The sequence below is a fragment of the Mustela putorius genome, unplaced genomic scaffold, assembly GCF_011764305.1.
Source record: "Mustela putorius furo isolate JIRA1106 unplaced genomic scaffold, ASM1176430v1.1 tig00000551_pilon_pilon_pilon, whole genome shotgun sequence".
In the NCBI taxonomy this organism is placed as follows: Eukaryota; Metazoa; Chordata; class Mammalia; order Carnivora; family Mustelidae; genus Mustela; species Mustela putorius.
In genome coordinates, this window is record NW_025421412.1 from 8,887,526 (window position 1) to 8,903,828 (window position 16,303).

Here is a 16,303-nt window from a genome sequence, read left to right on the forward strand (position 1 = left end):
CATCTAGGACATCTTTCTATAGTCTGGCTATTGTAGACATTGCTGCTATAAACACTGGGGTGCAGACACCCCTTCAGATCACTACATTTGTATCTTTGGGGTAAATACCCAGTAGTGCAATTGCTGGGTCATAGGGTAGCTCTATTTTCAGCTTTTTGAAGAACCTCCACACCGTCTCCCAGAGTGGCCGCACCAGCTGGCATTCCCACTGGCAGTGTAAGAGGTTTCCCTTTCTCTACATCCTTGCCAACATCTCTCCATTCCTGACTTGTTAATTTTAGCCATTCTGACTGGTGTGAGGTGGTATCTTGTTGGGGTTTTGATGTGTATTTTCCTGATGCCGCGTGACGTGGAGCACTTTTTCATGTGTCTGTTGGCCATCTGAAAGTCTTCTTTGCAGAAATGTCTGTCCATGCAGAAATGTCTGTCCGTGCAGAAATGTCTTCTGTCCGTTTCTTGATTGGATTATTTGTTCCTTGGGTGTTGAGCTGGATAAGTTCTTTATAGATTTTGGATACTAGCCCTTTATCTGAGAAGACATTTGCAAGTATCCTCTCCTGTGCTGCACATGCATTTTAAAAGCATATTTGAAAACACTTTACCCAGTACCTTATGTGTTCAGAGTGGGAAGGAACATCTGTATCACTTTGTCAGCAAACATGGATGGAGTGAGCTTTTACTTTCTTCTGTAACTTTATGGATGCACACATATCCTAGGGTCCAAATTCCTCTCAAATGAACTAATGATAACGTCGACACAGTCCCTGTAATGTCCAAAAGCGTTGCATGTGCTCTGCCTTTAAGACCTTTAAGAGAAGCCGGGGCATGGTAGGGGGGTTCTCGCGCCCCCACCAACAGACCAAGGCAACAGAGCCTAGAGATGTGGCTTCCCTGCAATCCCCAACTGGAGCCCAGGAGGGCGGGTTTCCCATGGAGCCGCCCTGCCCTCTCTGCTGCTTTCCACCCGGGCTGAGACCGAGATACCGCCACATGTTTTCCCCCATCCATGACACCACAGCTGCAGATGAAAACATGCATTTCTCAGATTAGCCCGCCCTGGAATGGGGGGGGAAGAATGAAAGGAATTCCCCCTTTGTGCCCCATCCCAGAATAGGGCCACCAGGTAAACATTCTCTCCTAATAGAAATCTGTTGGGGAAACATTATTACCTTCCTGAATGCCAGTCAACTGCTGTTGCTAAAATCGGAGCATGATTCGTTACCACTAAGTCCCTCTAAAAAGTGCCATTTCCAAGCAGCTGATGGCCATGTGGAAGGGACAGCTGGCGTTGGAGGCGCCAGCCTCTGGGGGAGGGCAGCTGTCGGGCTCCTTTCGGTCACGGTCACTGGTTCCTGGTGGGCCTGACTGGAACCCTGGAACCGAGGGTCTGCTTCTCGCCCTCACTCTCCAAGTTCAATCACTGCGAGCTTTTCTATGCAGATAGATTCATTTGATTCCCTAAGCCGTTATTTATTAAATTTTAAATTAGGAGGAATGTTATTTGCCAACTAAACCCAAATTCCTAGACGTTCCCATGTCAGAATCCGTGATCTAAGCCCGTTTCCCAGGTGTGACATTCCTCCCTGTCATTAATACCACAGGCTTATGACTCAGCTCCAAGGCGTTCTTGGCTGTGTTGACGACATGACCCCTGGTGATTACCAATTGTGATTTACACACGGCTGCAGGGAACGATGCTTCTAAAATAACAAGAAGTTTTCCTTGGAGGGTGAAATCTGTTTTGAGAACCGGCTTGGAAAAAAATTAAAAATAGCAACAAACAACTAAGTTCCCCTGCTCTCCAAAATGCAGGTAAGGCCCTGCAGGCTGTTCCCAGGCATCCAGCGAGAGCGCTCTGTCAGGCAGGTGATGTACGGACTGCTGCGTCTTTCTGGGGGGCTGGTGGGGGGAGCAGCCATGGGCTATTTTTAAAGTGAAATGACTACAGCTTCACTTGTCCTTCCGAACAGGCTGGACACTGTCTCTCGCGTTCTCCCTCCCCGGTAACGTTTATCATTATGGAGAAGGTATTTAACAGGAAAAGGAAGGAAATTCTTCTATGTCCACAAGCCTGGCAAGACTTAAGTGGTGCTTGAATGGTTTCTGAACACCGACTACACACTTTCTGACGGTGGTCTTTCTGTAGCGTGAGGGGAAGCCATCGCGCTCTGTCAGGCAGCCACACCCCGGCCAGAAGGGGTGCGTTCTATGCCCCCCCATGGGCCGGCGGGCCGCGTGTGCGCCTGCGCTTCTGGGGGCTCTAAGCCCTTTCACTGCCCCCCGGGCAGCACTGGTGGACGCTCTCCCCTGGCATCTCAGGGGCGGCCCCCCGTGTCTGGCCAGTGAGGGGTGTTGAAGCAGCCTGAAGTCATTTGACGGAAAGGATCATGAACTTGGAGCCGCTGGGTTAGCAGAGAGCAGAGGGACCATAAATTAAGGAATTAGGTTTCACTCTGACCAAACACACTGGAAACCCCACGCATCCCTGAGTGTCGGTTACCAGGGGGTTTAGAAAACATCTAGTTCTGCAGTGAATCCCCAGCCCCCTGGAAGGGAGTCCTCACACAGTCTCCCCTGTAAGCAAGTACAGGGGACACATCTTCTATTTGCCCGACGAGCAATCTTTCCTTTGTAGAATTTTGGTGACAGTCACGTGAAGAGCAGTGAGCCTCCCCTTCCCAGTCCCGGGGAACAGCAGAGCACGGGGAGCTGTGATGAAACAAGCCACTCGGGTTCTTGTCCGCGGTCACCTGGGAGCACATGCCCACTGAGGGAGAGGCATGAACCTCATCTGGTGCTTCCCAGTTAGAGAGGAGTAGCTCCGCTCCCTCCAGAGGCGACAGCCAGTAGGACTCGGGCCACCCTCCATCCTAGAGAGATGGGTGTCCATTTTGAAATTGTGTTGACGGAAATCAGAATGTACACACGGGGCGGCCAGGACGCTGGCTTGTTGCGGCGCCAGCACTCCTCCTTCAGGTCCCAACCCTACTCCTCCAGTTCCGGTGGGATATTTCTCACGTGCTCCAGCCCTACCGAGAGGGCGAGCTCATGATCAAGTCAGACCGCTCAGAACTTTCTCCCCAGGATCCTGAAGCTGTTGGGCATCTCACCTCTCTCGGACGCATCTCCACCCTCCAGCTGCTGGTTTCCGCCTCCGTGCTGTAGTGCTGGAATCCTCCGGAAGCTCTTTGAACCTGGAATGGGACAATTCCGAGCTGTGTATTTTGCCTGATCTCCCAGCCTTGCCCCACGGGTGCAAGTTGTCTTGCCCCGGCAGCAGCTGGCTGGGCAGAACACCTCTTGCCGGCTGCTTGCCTTTCCCTGGATGATTCTTCTCCTCCTCCCCCTCCCGGCACCTCCCAAATCCTTTCTCAAATCCTTGACTCTGGGTCTGCTCCCAGGAGGCACCTGATGGGGTCAGAGGGTGTCACGTTGGCTCAATCTATAGGACAGTCTGGAAACACTAATCCACTGCGTTTTATAGGCGAGGACACTGAGGCCAAGGAGGCAGTGATCACCCAGCTCGCAGACAGTGTGTGTAGGGTGGAAATTAGAATTGACCCTGTGGCCCCTGGCAGGCTCGGGCGGTAGAGCATGGGACTCTTGATCTCAAGGTCATGAGTTTGAGCCCCACACTGTGGGTAGTTTACTTACCAAAAAAAAAAAAAAAAGGTCTGAGAATTCACCCTGCAACTCCTATCCTGCACAATACAAGCGTTTCTCAGGCTCAGCCTGGGTGACGTTTTGGGCAGGATCGCTCTTTGCTGTGAAGGGTTGTCTTGGGTAACGCAGAGTGTTTGGTAGCCCCCCCAACCCCCACCCTGACCTCTATGCACTAAACAACAATTGCTCTCTGCCCTCGCTATGACAAGCAACAAGACCTCCAAACTGCCAAGGGTCCCTGGGAGGAGGGATGGATTCCTCCATGGTGAGGACCACCGGCTGAGTTACGTGCAGTTGGAAAAATGCTGCGAGAGATCAGAGGTCTACACCGCTGAAGAAAGGCAGAAAGACTGCACCTGGCCTGTTTATTGACCCTGTATAAACCTTTGGTCCAATCTGGTGTCCTCTAACTCCAGGTCTGGCCCATTTTCCGTTACGCCGGCTCCCTGAGATCAAATGTTCCATTGTTCTGCTTGTTGAAAAGTTCTTTCCTGTTGAGACCAAATGTCCTTCTCAGGCACCCACTTCATCCATGTGTGCTCCAGAGCTGTGCCGGAAGCCTAATCCCTCGCCAGGGGCTGACATTTCAACTACGTGAGGGTCGGTCATGTGTCCCCTGCCCTATAGGTTGGCACCAGCCATGTGCCAGGCACTGAAAACACACGGGGGACAGCTGTTGGACTTGGAGCTCAAACCTCTAGGCTGTCTCCTAACCTTTGAGCCAGAATTTCCAGAAGCCTAGAGTCTATGTGTTCTAAAGCTTCCAGGTAATGCTGACTTAGCCAGTATTTAGGGACACATTCATGTACATTCCAATCAGTTTTTAGAAGTTATTTACACAATTGTAATGGTGACCACCTTTTTGCTATTTCTTATATCTAGGGGTGCTTACATAGCGGTGCTGACCCCTGGTGGAAACCAGTTACCCAAGTGACACATCACTGGGGGCTGGGCCTCTTGGGGAGGACGACAGCATCCTTATGACAGATTTGAGCAAGGCTCCGTGTCACCTCCCCTCATTTAAAGGAATGGGAGAGCAAACCTAATGGACACGGGATCACAGCGCATTCAGATGAAGATCCTCACTTCAAAGAAGCGCACATAAAGAAAAAAAAAAAAAATGACAGCAGCAAAGAGAGTACCAGGCTGGAGTAAAACATAAAAATAGGCTCTTGTATCCACACAAACTCAGTCACTATTCACTCAGTCCCCCACAAACACGAGTGACTGTTTAATTCCCATCTGCTAAGGTTTTAATTAACATGCCCTATATTCTATTTTAAGGGTTTCCAGGCTTCCCCAATGAGCACACGATTTTCCTCCCTTTTAAACTGCCCTTTTCCTCAATGAAAGAAATTGCAATGGCTTCCTTTTTTCTTAAAAGAGTTTTTCGGGTTTCCCATTCATTGTTGCACCAGCTAAATACTCCTCATGCCAGCTGAAGCCTTTACCTCACGTGCCTTCTGGCTAGGTGTTCTCCCGTCTTATCAGGTAGAGTCCTGTGTTCCCTCCGGCTGCTCGGGGCGGGGTCCAGGACCGTCCACGGCAGGCACGACTCCTCCCTTTGGCCACAGCAGCGCGGCCGATGAGCACAGAGGAAGTCTGCGCGTCTGTACGAAACCCCAACCGGCCCCACCCCCACTTCTTTTTAAAGTGAAATGTGTCTACATTTTAAACTCCATCACGGCAACTGGACACCGTAGAGGAGAGCCTCTGTTCCGCTGGAGGCATTTTCTGGATCTTTTGAGGGTGATTCCATTCCACGTTGCAAGGATTGCGTGTGGGTATGTAGGAAAGAGAGAGAGAGAGAGAGAGAGAGAACATCGAGAATTGAGAGAGGGAGAGAGAACAGATATTTTAGCAAGGTAACGTGCCTGAGTCCTGGCGGGTCATGCTACCCTAAATAACTTGGGCTTGCACTGGCTGGCTTTTGTTCATAAAATGTTAATCTTTTCAGGTGCGGATCTATATAAAACTTTGGGGATTCAAGGGTGCACAGAAATCTCACCCTCTCCTCTGCTACGTAAGGTAATGTGTAAACTAACAGTCTGAAAGGATTTCGAGGGGACTCACCTTTGAAAAACTTCCTGAAGCTTTATCAAATACTAACACGGGCCATATGGCACACGCTACATCAGACTAACGGCACCAGGCAGAGGGCACGGTCACTGTTTTCTAGATTGCCTTTCAAGGCACACGTGTCAGGGGAAAAGTTACTTTCTCACGTCAACTATGATGATGGGAGAGGGAGTCGTTTGCTTTCATAAGGAAAAGCGCACCTGGTATTGGAACATAATTCTCCTTCGCTGGCAGGCACAATGGGAAATGTCTGAAATGTAATGTAACGCCCAGAGTCCCCAGGCGCGGGAGGCGTGTGGCTCGCATGGCTGCCCTCCTGGCTTCAGACAGAACGGTCGCTGCTGTACGTGCGAGGCTTTGCATGGCTTACCTCCCCTCGCTCCCGCAACCGCCGCAGGAGGTAGATCCCCACGATCTACAGCCTCCACGAGGAACGCACACGGCCGAGCTAAGATTCAGAGGCAGGGTCCTCCCCACGGCGTGGAGGCTTCCTTCCTGATGTCACTGTCTACTCATCAGCAACCAGGCTGCCATGTTTCCGGGGAGCAGTTAACTTCCTGGAGTTGGAGGATGCTCGAAAGGAAGGAATGGGTAAGGATCTGCCAGAGAGAGAACTTGCGCGAAGCACAGACCCGCACGGGGCACTCTGGCTGGTTTGGCGAGTTGGAGAAGGGGGCCAAGTGTTTGATCATTCGGTTCTGGAGCCGATGAAAAGGTTAAATTTTGTAGCGATCTCAGTTGTTTGCAGTCCTGTTGAGAATTAGCGTGAGGGACGCGCGACCTGTCCAGGTGTGCAGTGGAGTCATATTTACTTCGGGGGCTGCGCCTTCTTGCGTTTTGTCTGTTCGCCACGGGAGTGAGCCAGTGCCCGAATGGCTGTGGGTCAGCTGGGCAGTGACGGAGTGGCCGGCGTGTCTGGTTGCTCCCCCCGCTTGCCTGGAGAGATGGGAGGGGGCGGCTCTGGGGTGTGGAGACTGAGGATGGTAAACGCAGGGGTGGAAAATCATTCACATTTTGTAAACAAACAAACAAAAAACTAGGAAACATCACTACAGTGGCTAAGCATTTTGAGTCATTTCAGAGGAAAGTAGGCAAGGGAGCCCACGGCGGCCCCAGCCCACCCAAGGTGCACCTGCCGGCCGGGTGAGAATGTAGGTTCTGCAGCTGGGCCTTCTGGGTTTGGCCCCACCAGTGTCTCGGGCTGCTTTTCGAGCTCTCTGTGCCTGGGTGGCTCGCATCTGAGAAGAGGCATAGTAACAGGCTCTATCTCCGAGGGGCGATTGCTGGGACTAGAATCGATGCACTTACGGCAGAACAGGGTTTGGCGACGGTACCCGCCCTGCGGTGATGTCATGTGTTACTATTTTGGTACCGGTCAGTGATCCCCACAGCCAGGTCTCCTTTCCTAAATCAGGTGGTTCTCTTCACTTTCACTCTCCTGCTTTCCACTGTGGCCCTGGGAAGTGGACAGATACTATATTATCCTTTTTGCTGATGAGGAAATGGCGCAAGGGGATTAAGTGAGTTGCCAAGTGCCCCAGAGGGGAGCCAGGTCAGGCTCCTGGCTCAGCGCGTAACACTTTCTATGATCTTGCAATGAAGCCTCAGATGGGAAGGGGGCAGCCCTGTGTTTGGTCCAAATCCTGCCTCCTCATCCACGAGGTCATTAATCCTTCCATCCACACGGTGTCCCCGATGGTAGGATATGTTCCTGGATCAGAGTCTCTTCATTAAGATTCATTTCCAAAAACTATTAGACATTTTAGACCCCAGCCACGCCGTGCCTGTCCCCTGGCAATGCTTGCTCTGTTTTTGCATTTCTTGATGCCCAGAACAGGTGCGGTGTTGTTTAATGGTCCCCCTCTCCTTTGCTCTGCAAAACTAGGAAGGCAGCTCCTTGGGTAGCTGCTTTACTAATAGGGGGGCGGGTGGACTAAGCTGAAAAGCAGGGATTCTTTTCAGCTCAGCAGATGCTAAGGCGATAAGCTGCACCTTTTAGAGCCTCTGGGAGGCTCAGCCAGCCTGTCTGGTTCTCTGCTCTCCAGCGGCTGCGGTTATGGACGTGTGTCTGCACTCCGGGCAGCAGCAGCCCAGGCGCCTGCGGGAAGCACCGTGCGCCCCGGATGGGGGCTTAGAGCCGGCGGCGGCGGAGGGGGCTCTCCAGGAGGATGGCACCGGCATACCCCCAGGAGGTAACCTCCGTCCTCACCATGACACCTTGTCCCTTGCTTTCCTGGCCATGGCATTTACCGGTTAACTTCAGTGACAAGATTTCCCATCTCCTTTTAATTCTAGATTGTTCCTATTAGTGAAGCTTAGTGGAAAAGTGCCTGTAGGCAAGCGTGAGCAGAGCATTAAAAGTAATTCCTATTTTTTCATTATTTGCGTATCTAAATTTGTCTTGTCCTGTGTATAAATCTCAAATGGTTATATTTTTGTCACAAGAACTTTTAAAAAGAAAGAAAATCTTGACTCATGTCGTTTTTCACCGACATGTTCTCCTGGCAGCTGTGTTGTATGCGGGTTGCATTTCTGGACAGGGGCGCGGTAGTAATAAATAATAAACCTAACAAATAATGTCAGAAAAGCCAATGTATGGCATTTCAAACATTTATCATCATTTAACACGATAAAATTATATTCCAACTCATTAAGACAGGATACTATCTATTTTTACTAAACTAGTTTACATTAAAGGCAATTCTATCTCTAAAATCTTGTCTCTCTAAAACTCAGACTAACATCGATAAATGAAATTATGTGTAATAAGCATAAATTTCTTTATCTTTATCAAACATGAAGGGTCTTATGGGAGAATATTTATTATTTATTATTATATTTATGGCCATATTTCTTTATAATGTGGGTTGGTAAAATAGATCAGCTCCTTTGCCTGTAAAATGATGAGCCATTCCAGATCAGCCCACTGACTTTTACTACCGTCTTGAGAGAAAAATAGGTCCCCAGCTGGTGTGCTGTGGAAGAGGAGAAGGACCCGACGGAGCCACGGTGGGGGAGGGAAGTCTGGAGGGGCTGGCACGGGTCCCGGCTAGTCTGGCTGCTGGGAGTCACATACCCAGTGATGAAACCTCAGAGGGAAAGGGAGCAGCCCTGTCCCAATTCCTTGCCCCAACCAGCCTGCACCAGCCCCTGAATTTCAGAGACTTTTTTTAAGGGTCGTTGTTAAACACGGCCATTATTGAAATGTAAGTTATGGAAGCTTACTGCTAAATAGATGGTATAAAACGCAAAGGTAGGGACGCCTGGGTGGCTCAGTGGGTTAAGCCGCTGCCTTCGGCTCAGATCATGATCCCAGGGTCTTGGGATCGAGTCCCACATGGGCTCCTTGCTCGGCAGAGAGTCTGATTCTCTCTCCGCCTCTGCCTGCTTGTGTGCTCGCTCGCTCTCTCTCTCCTTCTGTCTGACAGATAAATAAATGAAATATTAAAAAAAAAAAAACCGCAAAGGTATATTTAAAAACCAAGGCGATGAATACTCACAACTCATCACGACTTGCTTTACTACGTTTTGAGGTTGTCTTCATGGAGCTCTTCTGCTTCCTGGCACCTGCTGCGCTGCCCGGTGGAGAGCGGGGCGGGGTAGGGGGGAAGCACCCCTCTCGGTGGGCAGCCTGGGTCGTTTCCCGGGGTGGGCAGTGTGGAATGGGAGCACTCCCACCGTGGTGATCACCAACCCTACAAATCAGTGCTTCTTCCCCTCGCCCCGAGCTGGTGGTTGAACATTTCCCGGCCACTGTCTATTCCTCTGCCTTCTGACCATTTCTCCAATGGGTCTGTCAGCCTCTCAGCTCGAGGGGACAGGCTAGGGCCTCTTTGGTCATTCACAGATAATGAGTTGGTGGTACTGGATGTTAGGAGCTTCCCCTAGTAAGAGGTGGGTGAGGGCCAGAGGTCTCCCTCCTGCGCCTCCAGCCTCCCCACAGCCCCTACCAGCACAAAGTCTCCTGTCTGACTTGCTCACTGTTACTGAGCAGGCTCCGGCACGGTCAGTGAGGTCCTAGGTCTCTGGAAGCTCACTTTTTAGGTCGGGGGCCCAGAATTCTCCCCCCGAGGGTAGATCTCACACTAGGTTACATCGGTGGGGCGTGGGGAGGCGGCAGCTGCCCCTGGAGAGCTGTGGACATCTGTCACGCTTCTTGACAACCCTGTCGCTGTGCTCAAAGACCGTTTCTCACTTTGCTGCTCAAGGACCCTTTTGGGGTAAAATACAACAAAAGTTCACGTCTAGAAAAACCCAATGAAAATGCATGCGAAGACGAAACACAAGCCCCGTGTTTCGGTAACGGGACGCGGTCAGATTGCCGGAATCGTTTCTCGGCGGGGACTCGGACGTCTGCTCTTCTGCGACGCCGCGCGGGGGTGCGGACTCGCAGCACAGGACGGCTCTCGCGCGGGTGCTAGTCAGCAACCCCCCGAAATCGCCTGCCCCCAGTCAGGCTTCTGCAAACACCCTCCACCCCCACCCCAGCTTGGTGCCCCGGGCCGCCTCCTCCTCTAACGCCTCGAGGGGACGTTTCTGATGAGAGCAGCTCCAAGGTGAGGCGACCGCTCCCCGTGGCGGCCGGAGCCCGCCCTCCACCTGCTGCTAGAGGTCCCGGGCGGGTCTCAGGGAGCAAAGGCAGGTGTCCCGCCGGTGTCCCGCTGCTTCCCGCCGCGCCACCCGCCGCTGCTCTCCTGCGGACGGACTGCTGGGCTTGTGCCCGCGCGCCCACCCCTGACAGGTCCCCCCGTGGCTCGTCTTCTCCTGAAAGACTCGGCAAAACCGGCACAGTCTGCGCTTCCGTGACGTCAGCCGCCATCAGGTGCTCTCCCCCCCCCCCCCCCCATTTTATGTGCTATTTGCGAGCTGCTCATGGGTTTAAAGGGTATTTAAAGCAATCGTAACTTAATAGGCCGGGCTCATCTGACCGCCTCCCCCGGGACCGCGGAGCCGGCTCGTCTTTGGGGGACCTGCGCCTTTTGAGGAGCAGTTGTAGGAAGGGTTTAAGGAACACGCTCCAGCCAACATGTGGGAATGTTACTTCGCTTCAAGATCTAAAAATAGTCAAGTCTGTGTTTGCCCAGGGCCTCCCCAGACGGCTCACTCTTGCCCTTCGGCTGGCAAGCTGGTTTTCTCCGGCGGCGGAACAGAGAGCTGGAGGATGGAGCCGCACCTCTCTGGCCTCCGCCACGCAGCCCATGGCCCCAGAGCATGCCCTGGTGTCTCACCATCTCGAGGAAACATCACACCTGGACTTCGTGTCCCTGTCATCCCGTGTCACTCTGTTTTGTGCTAGTTTGCAGCCACGGTCACTGCGGGCGTCACCCCGTCTCCGGGAAAGTCCGTTCCCTCCCCATCTTACCAGCTGTGCCCCGTGCGTGCTTGATCTGGATCAACAAATCACAGAAACCGTTTTACTTCCCCACCCCCACCCCTGCAGGTTCTAACAAGATAGAACCATCTCTTCGTAGCCTCCAGAAGTTTGTTCCCACCGATTACGCCAGCTACACGCAGGAGCACTACGTGTTTGCAGGCACAGAGATCGTCATCCAAGAATCCATAGAGAGCTACGGAGCCGTGGTGTGGCCAGGGGTGAGACAGCCATTACCTTTGGGATGTGGGGCTTCTGGGGCGACAGTTCCACTCGGCAGGGCTGCCGTGGACAGGCTGCAGAGTGCTCTCACTTTGGGCTTCTGCAGGGGAGGGTAACTTGTTGGTTCGGGGGCTGGGGGTTCACTTGGTTTCGCAAAACCCCAGTATCTCTCCCAGAAGCCATCATCCCCTCTGGGCCATGTTTCCTGAAACATTATTTCTTTTACATGAAGGTCAGCTTGACTCTATCAGGAAGATGAAACATTCATATGAATTTTAAGGGGAAAAAAAAAAAAACCAACCATCAGAGCCATGTGCTGGCTTCCCTTCCCCACGGGGGTGTCCCCAGGGAAGCAGGTAGGAAGTCGCCTCCCTCTCGTCCCTGCAGCAGCCGCGCGAGCCGGGGGCATGGGAATGGGGACAGGGTCTGTGTCAGGAGTCAGCCTGCTGGGGCCGGTGGGCGGCGTGAGCACTCGTGCAAACGCTCGCGCCACCACCTGGGATTTCTCACACACACTGCACCTGCCCGCCGGGAGGCAGCGGCTCAGAAAAGTGGACTCGTTTGGGAGAGCTGTGCCACCGGCTTTGGGACAGCGGCCCTCCGAGGCCCGCTCTGTTGTTCTTTGGCTTCGGATCCAAGCTGCTCTGTCGTTGGTGGGGGACGGCCTGGGGTTGGGGTTCAAATACAGACGGGGGACTCGGAGGTGCTGCCACTCCCGGGGTGGGGGTGGGGGGCAGACGTGCCGTGGAGCTGGGGGGGTGCGGGCGGCGGCCTGGGTACCAGCGGCGGGTGATGGGGGCCACGGAGGGCGGCGGAGGGGGAGGGGCGGACAAAGGGCTCCGGCTGCTAGAGCCGCAATCCGCCCTGCCCGGCACTTCCCCCTTGGCCGGCAAGTAGGATTTCCTTCACCGGGAAATGCTCTTTGGTGTAGTAACAAGTTTGAAAACCAGCACACTGCTCCCGGCTTCCTGTTGTAATAGATTTGGCGAGTCAATGACCACAGCAGGTGCCAGATCAGGAATGGAAGAGTATCTGTCCACAGGACGGTTTTATTCTCACGGAGGCCTTCACCCTTCGCGCCCCAAAGCCCGGCCTCTCCTGGCACCTCAGTGTCCCGACAGCTGCGCAGGAAGGGGTTCGCACGAAGCGGGAAGACACCCCTCTTCGTGGGACTCTGAGGGCCGCGGTCTGAGCAGGAGATCGCTCTCCCACGTCCGCTCCCGGGCCGGGAAGGTGGGGGTGTTCGCAGGACCCTGGCTCCTGAGAAAGGCTTTGTCTCCAGGCCGCCCACCAGGCACGCACTGACTTGGCCAACCCCTCCAAGCACGTCTTCTTGGTGGCTCTGGGTGACACTCTTCCTCATATGGAAACCCGGTCATCACAGATCACTATCCTTTTTCTTCTCCAGAAGCTCCTTTCCCAGCGCCCGAGCTCTTGGCTTTGCTGCTTGTTCCCCGCCCCCACCCCACTCCCACCCTCCAGGCACAGCCCCTCACCCTTCAGCGCCCAGGACACCCCTCGCTGCCCGCCCCCCGCCCGCAGCGTGTGCCTCCGTGACGCCCCTCACCTGTCTGAGCATCGGCTACAGGCCCTTCCCCAGCCCGGCCTCCGCCCCCCCCGGAGCGGAGACGCGACCGCAGGGTCCCTGGGCCTGTGGGCTCTTCCCTGCGAGCACACGGGGGTGAGAGGCAGCACCCGGGGCTGGGGCTCCTGCGGCCCCGGCTCCCCCCAAAACGTGGCATCCCCACAAGTTCAGAGCAGCCACGAGAAGACGAGAGGCCGGAGTGCACAGGGACAGAGTCCGGCTGGCTTTGTCCTCACGTCCTCCAGCCCGATCCCTCCCCCGCAGCGCTGCGGAGACCCGCGGGCACACACGTGGGCGGCCCACGCGACAGCGCAGATCCGCGGCCACCGTCTCCCCGGAGAAAGGTCAGGAGAAGGCGGAGGCGGAAGACAGTGAAGGGACAAGGAAGGAACGTCTGCGCACGTCTGTCTACAAAGTTATCTTAACTCGTGCACAGCCTTTTTAGCATCTCCTTGCTGCCATCGCCCGGGGGGCTGTAGAAACGCCTTCCGGAACCTCCCCTCCCCCGCTGTGCCCCACTGCCCCGAAGGGTGCACACCCCTCGCAGCCCTGAATTGATAGGCCGTATGGATCGATGGCCGCCTACAGGAATAAACTGCCCAGTTGTCCAGGGTAGCAGACAAACCTTGAACCCACCTGAACTTGGAGGAAGGAGTTGGAGGGAAGCGGTGAAGATGTACAGCTGTGTTCTGGAAGCAGGTGGCAGCCGGTGAGACCAAACCCGAGCGAGCGGCTGCTGCTCTCAGACCTCCTTCCTGGACTTGGAAGAGCCCAGGGCACCTGCCTCTTCCTGGACCCCCACCCAGCGCCTTCGGCTAGAGGCGAGTCAGCGAGTCTGTGTCTCCAGTTCCTCTGCTGCGGAGCAGGCCTTTCCTATGCCAGAGGTCCGCACAGGGCACTGAGGGCATAACTTCTCGCGAGCCCCTCAATAAACCGCAACCACTATTAACATCTCTTGTAGTATTTGCTTGGAGTAGGGAAGCGGGGCTCGGGTCGCCGCTGTTTTCCAGTGTTCCCATGCTCGGTGACAACTGCAAATATTTTGTTTTAGGCCACGGCTTTGTGCCAGTATTTGGAGGAACATACAGAGGAACTGAATCTCCAAGATGCGAAGATTCTTGAGATTGGGGCTGGACCAGGCCTCGTCTCCACTGTGGCCAGTATTTTAGGTTTGTCTCTTTACTGCTGACTTTGTTTCAAAACACGCTGGCTTTGACAGCTTTCTGTCTGGCCTGCTGCGGCTCGGGTGCTTGGCCATGATTTCACTCATGGAATTGCCTAAAGAGTCACGAACTAGGAATTGGCACCGTTGGCCCCCAAATAAGATAGTCACACATGAGAGAGCGGCTAGACCACCTGCCTGGCCCAGCAGGGACCGAGGAAGCTGAAATTCTGGAGCTGTGACTCTCCTATTGTAAACGGCCACGTTATGCTGTCTCCTGGTTTTCGTTGCGAATATTATAACTAACATTTTGAAGAAAAATAAGTGAGTTAATCCGAGGTAAAGGCAGGTTTATACACCAGACGCAGGTTGCGAGCAGGCGGTGGGCACAGCTGAGGCACACTTGTGCCTACCCTATCACAGAGCTTCTAGCAGAGCCAGTCTAGAAATGGGGGATCTGCTTTGTGAACTCCTGTCACTAGCTTTAAAATGCCTAACAACTAACAAATCTAGGTTGGAGACGGGCAGTCCTACAAAACAGATCCGATCTTCGGATAAACAGTTTTACAAAGAAAAACATGATGATTATTAGGCAGCTAATTATCCTGAAATCTCCCAACTCCACTCAACTGTTTCTTAAAAAATGATAACATTATTCTATTTCAGTGGTTCTCAGCCAAAGGTGATCTTGCCCCATAAAGGACATTTGGCCACATCTAGAGATATCTGTGACCGCCACGAGCTGGGGGTGGAGTCAGGGGGGAGAGACTTGGGACATGGTCAAACGTCGGACAGCGCACAGGGCAGGGCTTGCACGGGAAGTTATCCAGCAGGACTGGGTTAGGGATGCCCAGCCCACATGTCAATTCGGACAAAGCTGAGAAGCCCAGTTCCATTTCTTGTGACTCCCTGAGTGTCTGTGTCCACTATGCTGCCTGCAAGTTTCCAGGTAATAAATACAAGTTTTCTCTCTATCTCTTAGGAGCTCAAGTCACAGCAACGGATTTGCCTGATGTCCTAGGAAACCTGCAATACAATCTTCTGAAGAACACGTTAAAGCGCGCGGCGCACCTGCCGGAAGTGAAAGAGCTGGTCTGGGGGGCGAGCCTGGAGCAGCACTTCCCCAGGTCCACGTTTTACTACGACTATGTTCTGGCCTCGGACGTGGTCTACCACCACTACTTCCTGGACAAGCTGCTCGCCACCATGGTGTACCTTTGTCACCCAGGGACAGTATTGCTTTGGGCAAACAAATTCAGGTTCAGCACCGATTACGAATTCCTAGATAAATTCAAGCAAGTTTTTGACACAACACTCTTGGCTGAATTTCCAGAGTCATCAGTCAAAATTTTCAAAGGAATATTAAAATGGGATTAAATTAAACAGAATGCCTTTTGAAACATAAGTGTGTCTTTTGAGCAGTTTTAGAAATCATACTGTTAACAAAAGACTTTTTTGAGATGGGAGAAGGTAGTGCGTAATAACAACTTTATGCCAAGAACAAACATTTCGTATTACAGCAGCTTTCTAAAATACCCTGCTTAGGATTATCTGGTTAATCTAAACATTTACAAAGAGTAATATGAAAACTTAAAAGTAGCTGTGTTGGCTTCCAAAAAGTCTCAATTGTTTAGCAGACTGTACGTGAATAAATTCATAAACAAGTGGATTTCTCTCTTGTTCTTTCTACTGCAAATCTGTCAATACTATACTTTGGTCACATGGTTTTTGAAAGTGAGCTTGAAAGCGTTCTTCAGTCTTAAGTTTGAAGAATCTACTTACACAGATTTTAGCTGTAGCAGAAGGAGAGGCTACTGAGTGACAGAAAACAGTAACATGGACTAAAAGTGAAAAATACAGGAAAGGGAAAGGAATATGGAAATTTCAAGGATGTTGTCTTCGGAACCTCCTAGGAGAATCCACTCTACAAATACCCTGCTTCCATGCCAATGAACTGTTGGGATCATTTCAAGTTAGATTTCTGGATTGTCTGTTTTTCTCTCATAGATTTATGATTAAAATTTCTAGAAAAGTAGGAAAGAATGGAATTTTTTTTGTTGTTGTTCTGATAAAGGAAGGTTACAAAAAATCTAAAGCATCGTGATTATAAAATGTTAAAAGCTTCTTCTCTGATAGGGGAAAACAATAAATAATTCAGTTACCACCATTTCTCAGCATACATACTCGAAGCTTTAGCCAGTGTGGGAAAGCAAAGGAATAA

At 52.5% G+C, this 16,303-nt stretch overlaps 1 protein-coding gene and 1 long non-coding RNA gene across 3 annotated transcripts; one reads left to right on the forward strand and one right to left on the reverse strand.

Annotated features, from left to right (window-relative positions):
* Positions 1–355: 355 nt before the first annotated feature.
* Positions 356–10,550, reverse strand: LOC106005233. Its single transcript, XR_001178456.2, has 4 exons — positions 9,243–10,550; positions 6,113–7,198; positions 5,115–5,403; positions 356–3,194 (listed from the first exon to the last, which is right to left on the reverse strand). It is a non-coding gene; the product is annotated as an uncharacterized LOC106005233 (long non-coding RNA).
* On the forward strand, positions 6,266–15,810 carry METTL21C (methyltransferase 21C, AARS1 lysine). 2 transcript variants are annotated; one of them, XM_004746067.3, is made up of 5 exons: positions 6,266–6,333; positions 7,788–7,934; positions 11,183–11,334; positions 13,972–14,089; positions 15,065–15,810. In XM_004746067.3, the coding sequence occupies exons 1-5, from the start codon at positions 6,330–6,332 to the stop codon at positions 15,457–15,459; spliced, it is 816 nt and encodes a 271-aa protein (XP_004746124.1). In that variant the 5' UTR covers positions 6,266–6,329; the 3' UTR covers positions 15,460–15,810. The 2 variants fall into 2 exon arrangements, with proteins under 2 accessions (XP_004746124.1, XP_004746123.1); XM_004746066.3 differs by lacking the exons at positions 6,266–6,333; positions 7,788–7,934 and having other exon boundaries at positions 10,602–11,334.
* Positions 15,811–16,303: the final 493 nt, after the last annotated feature.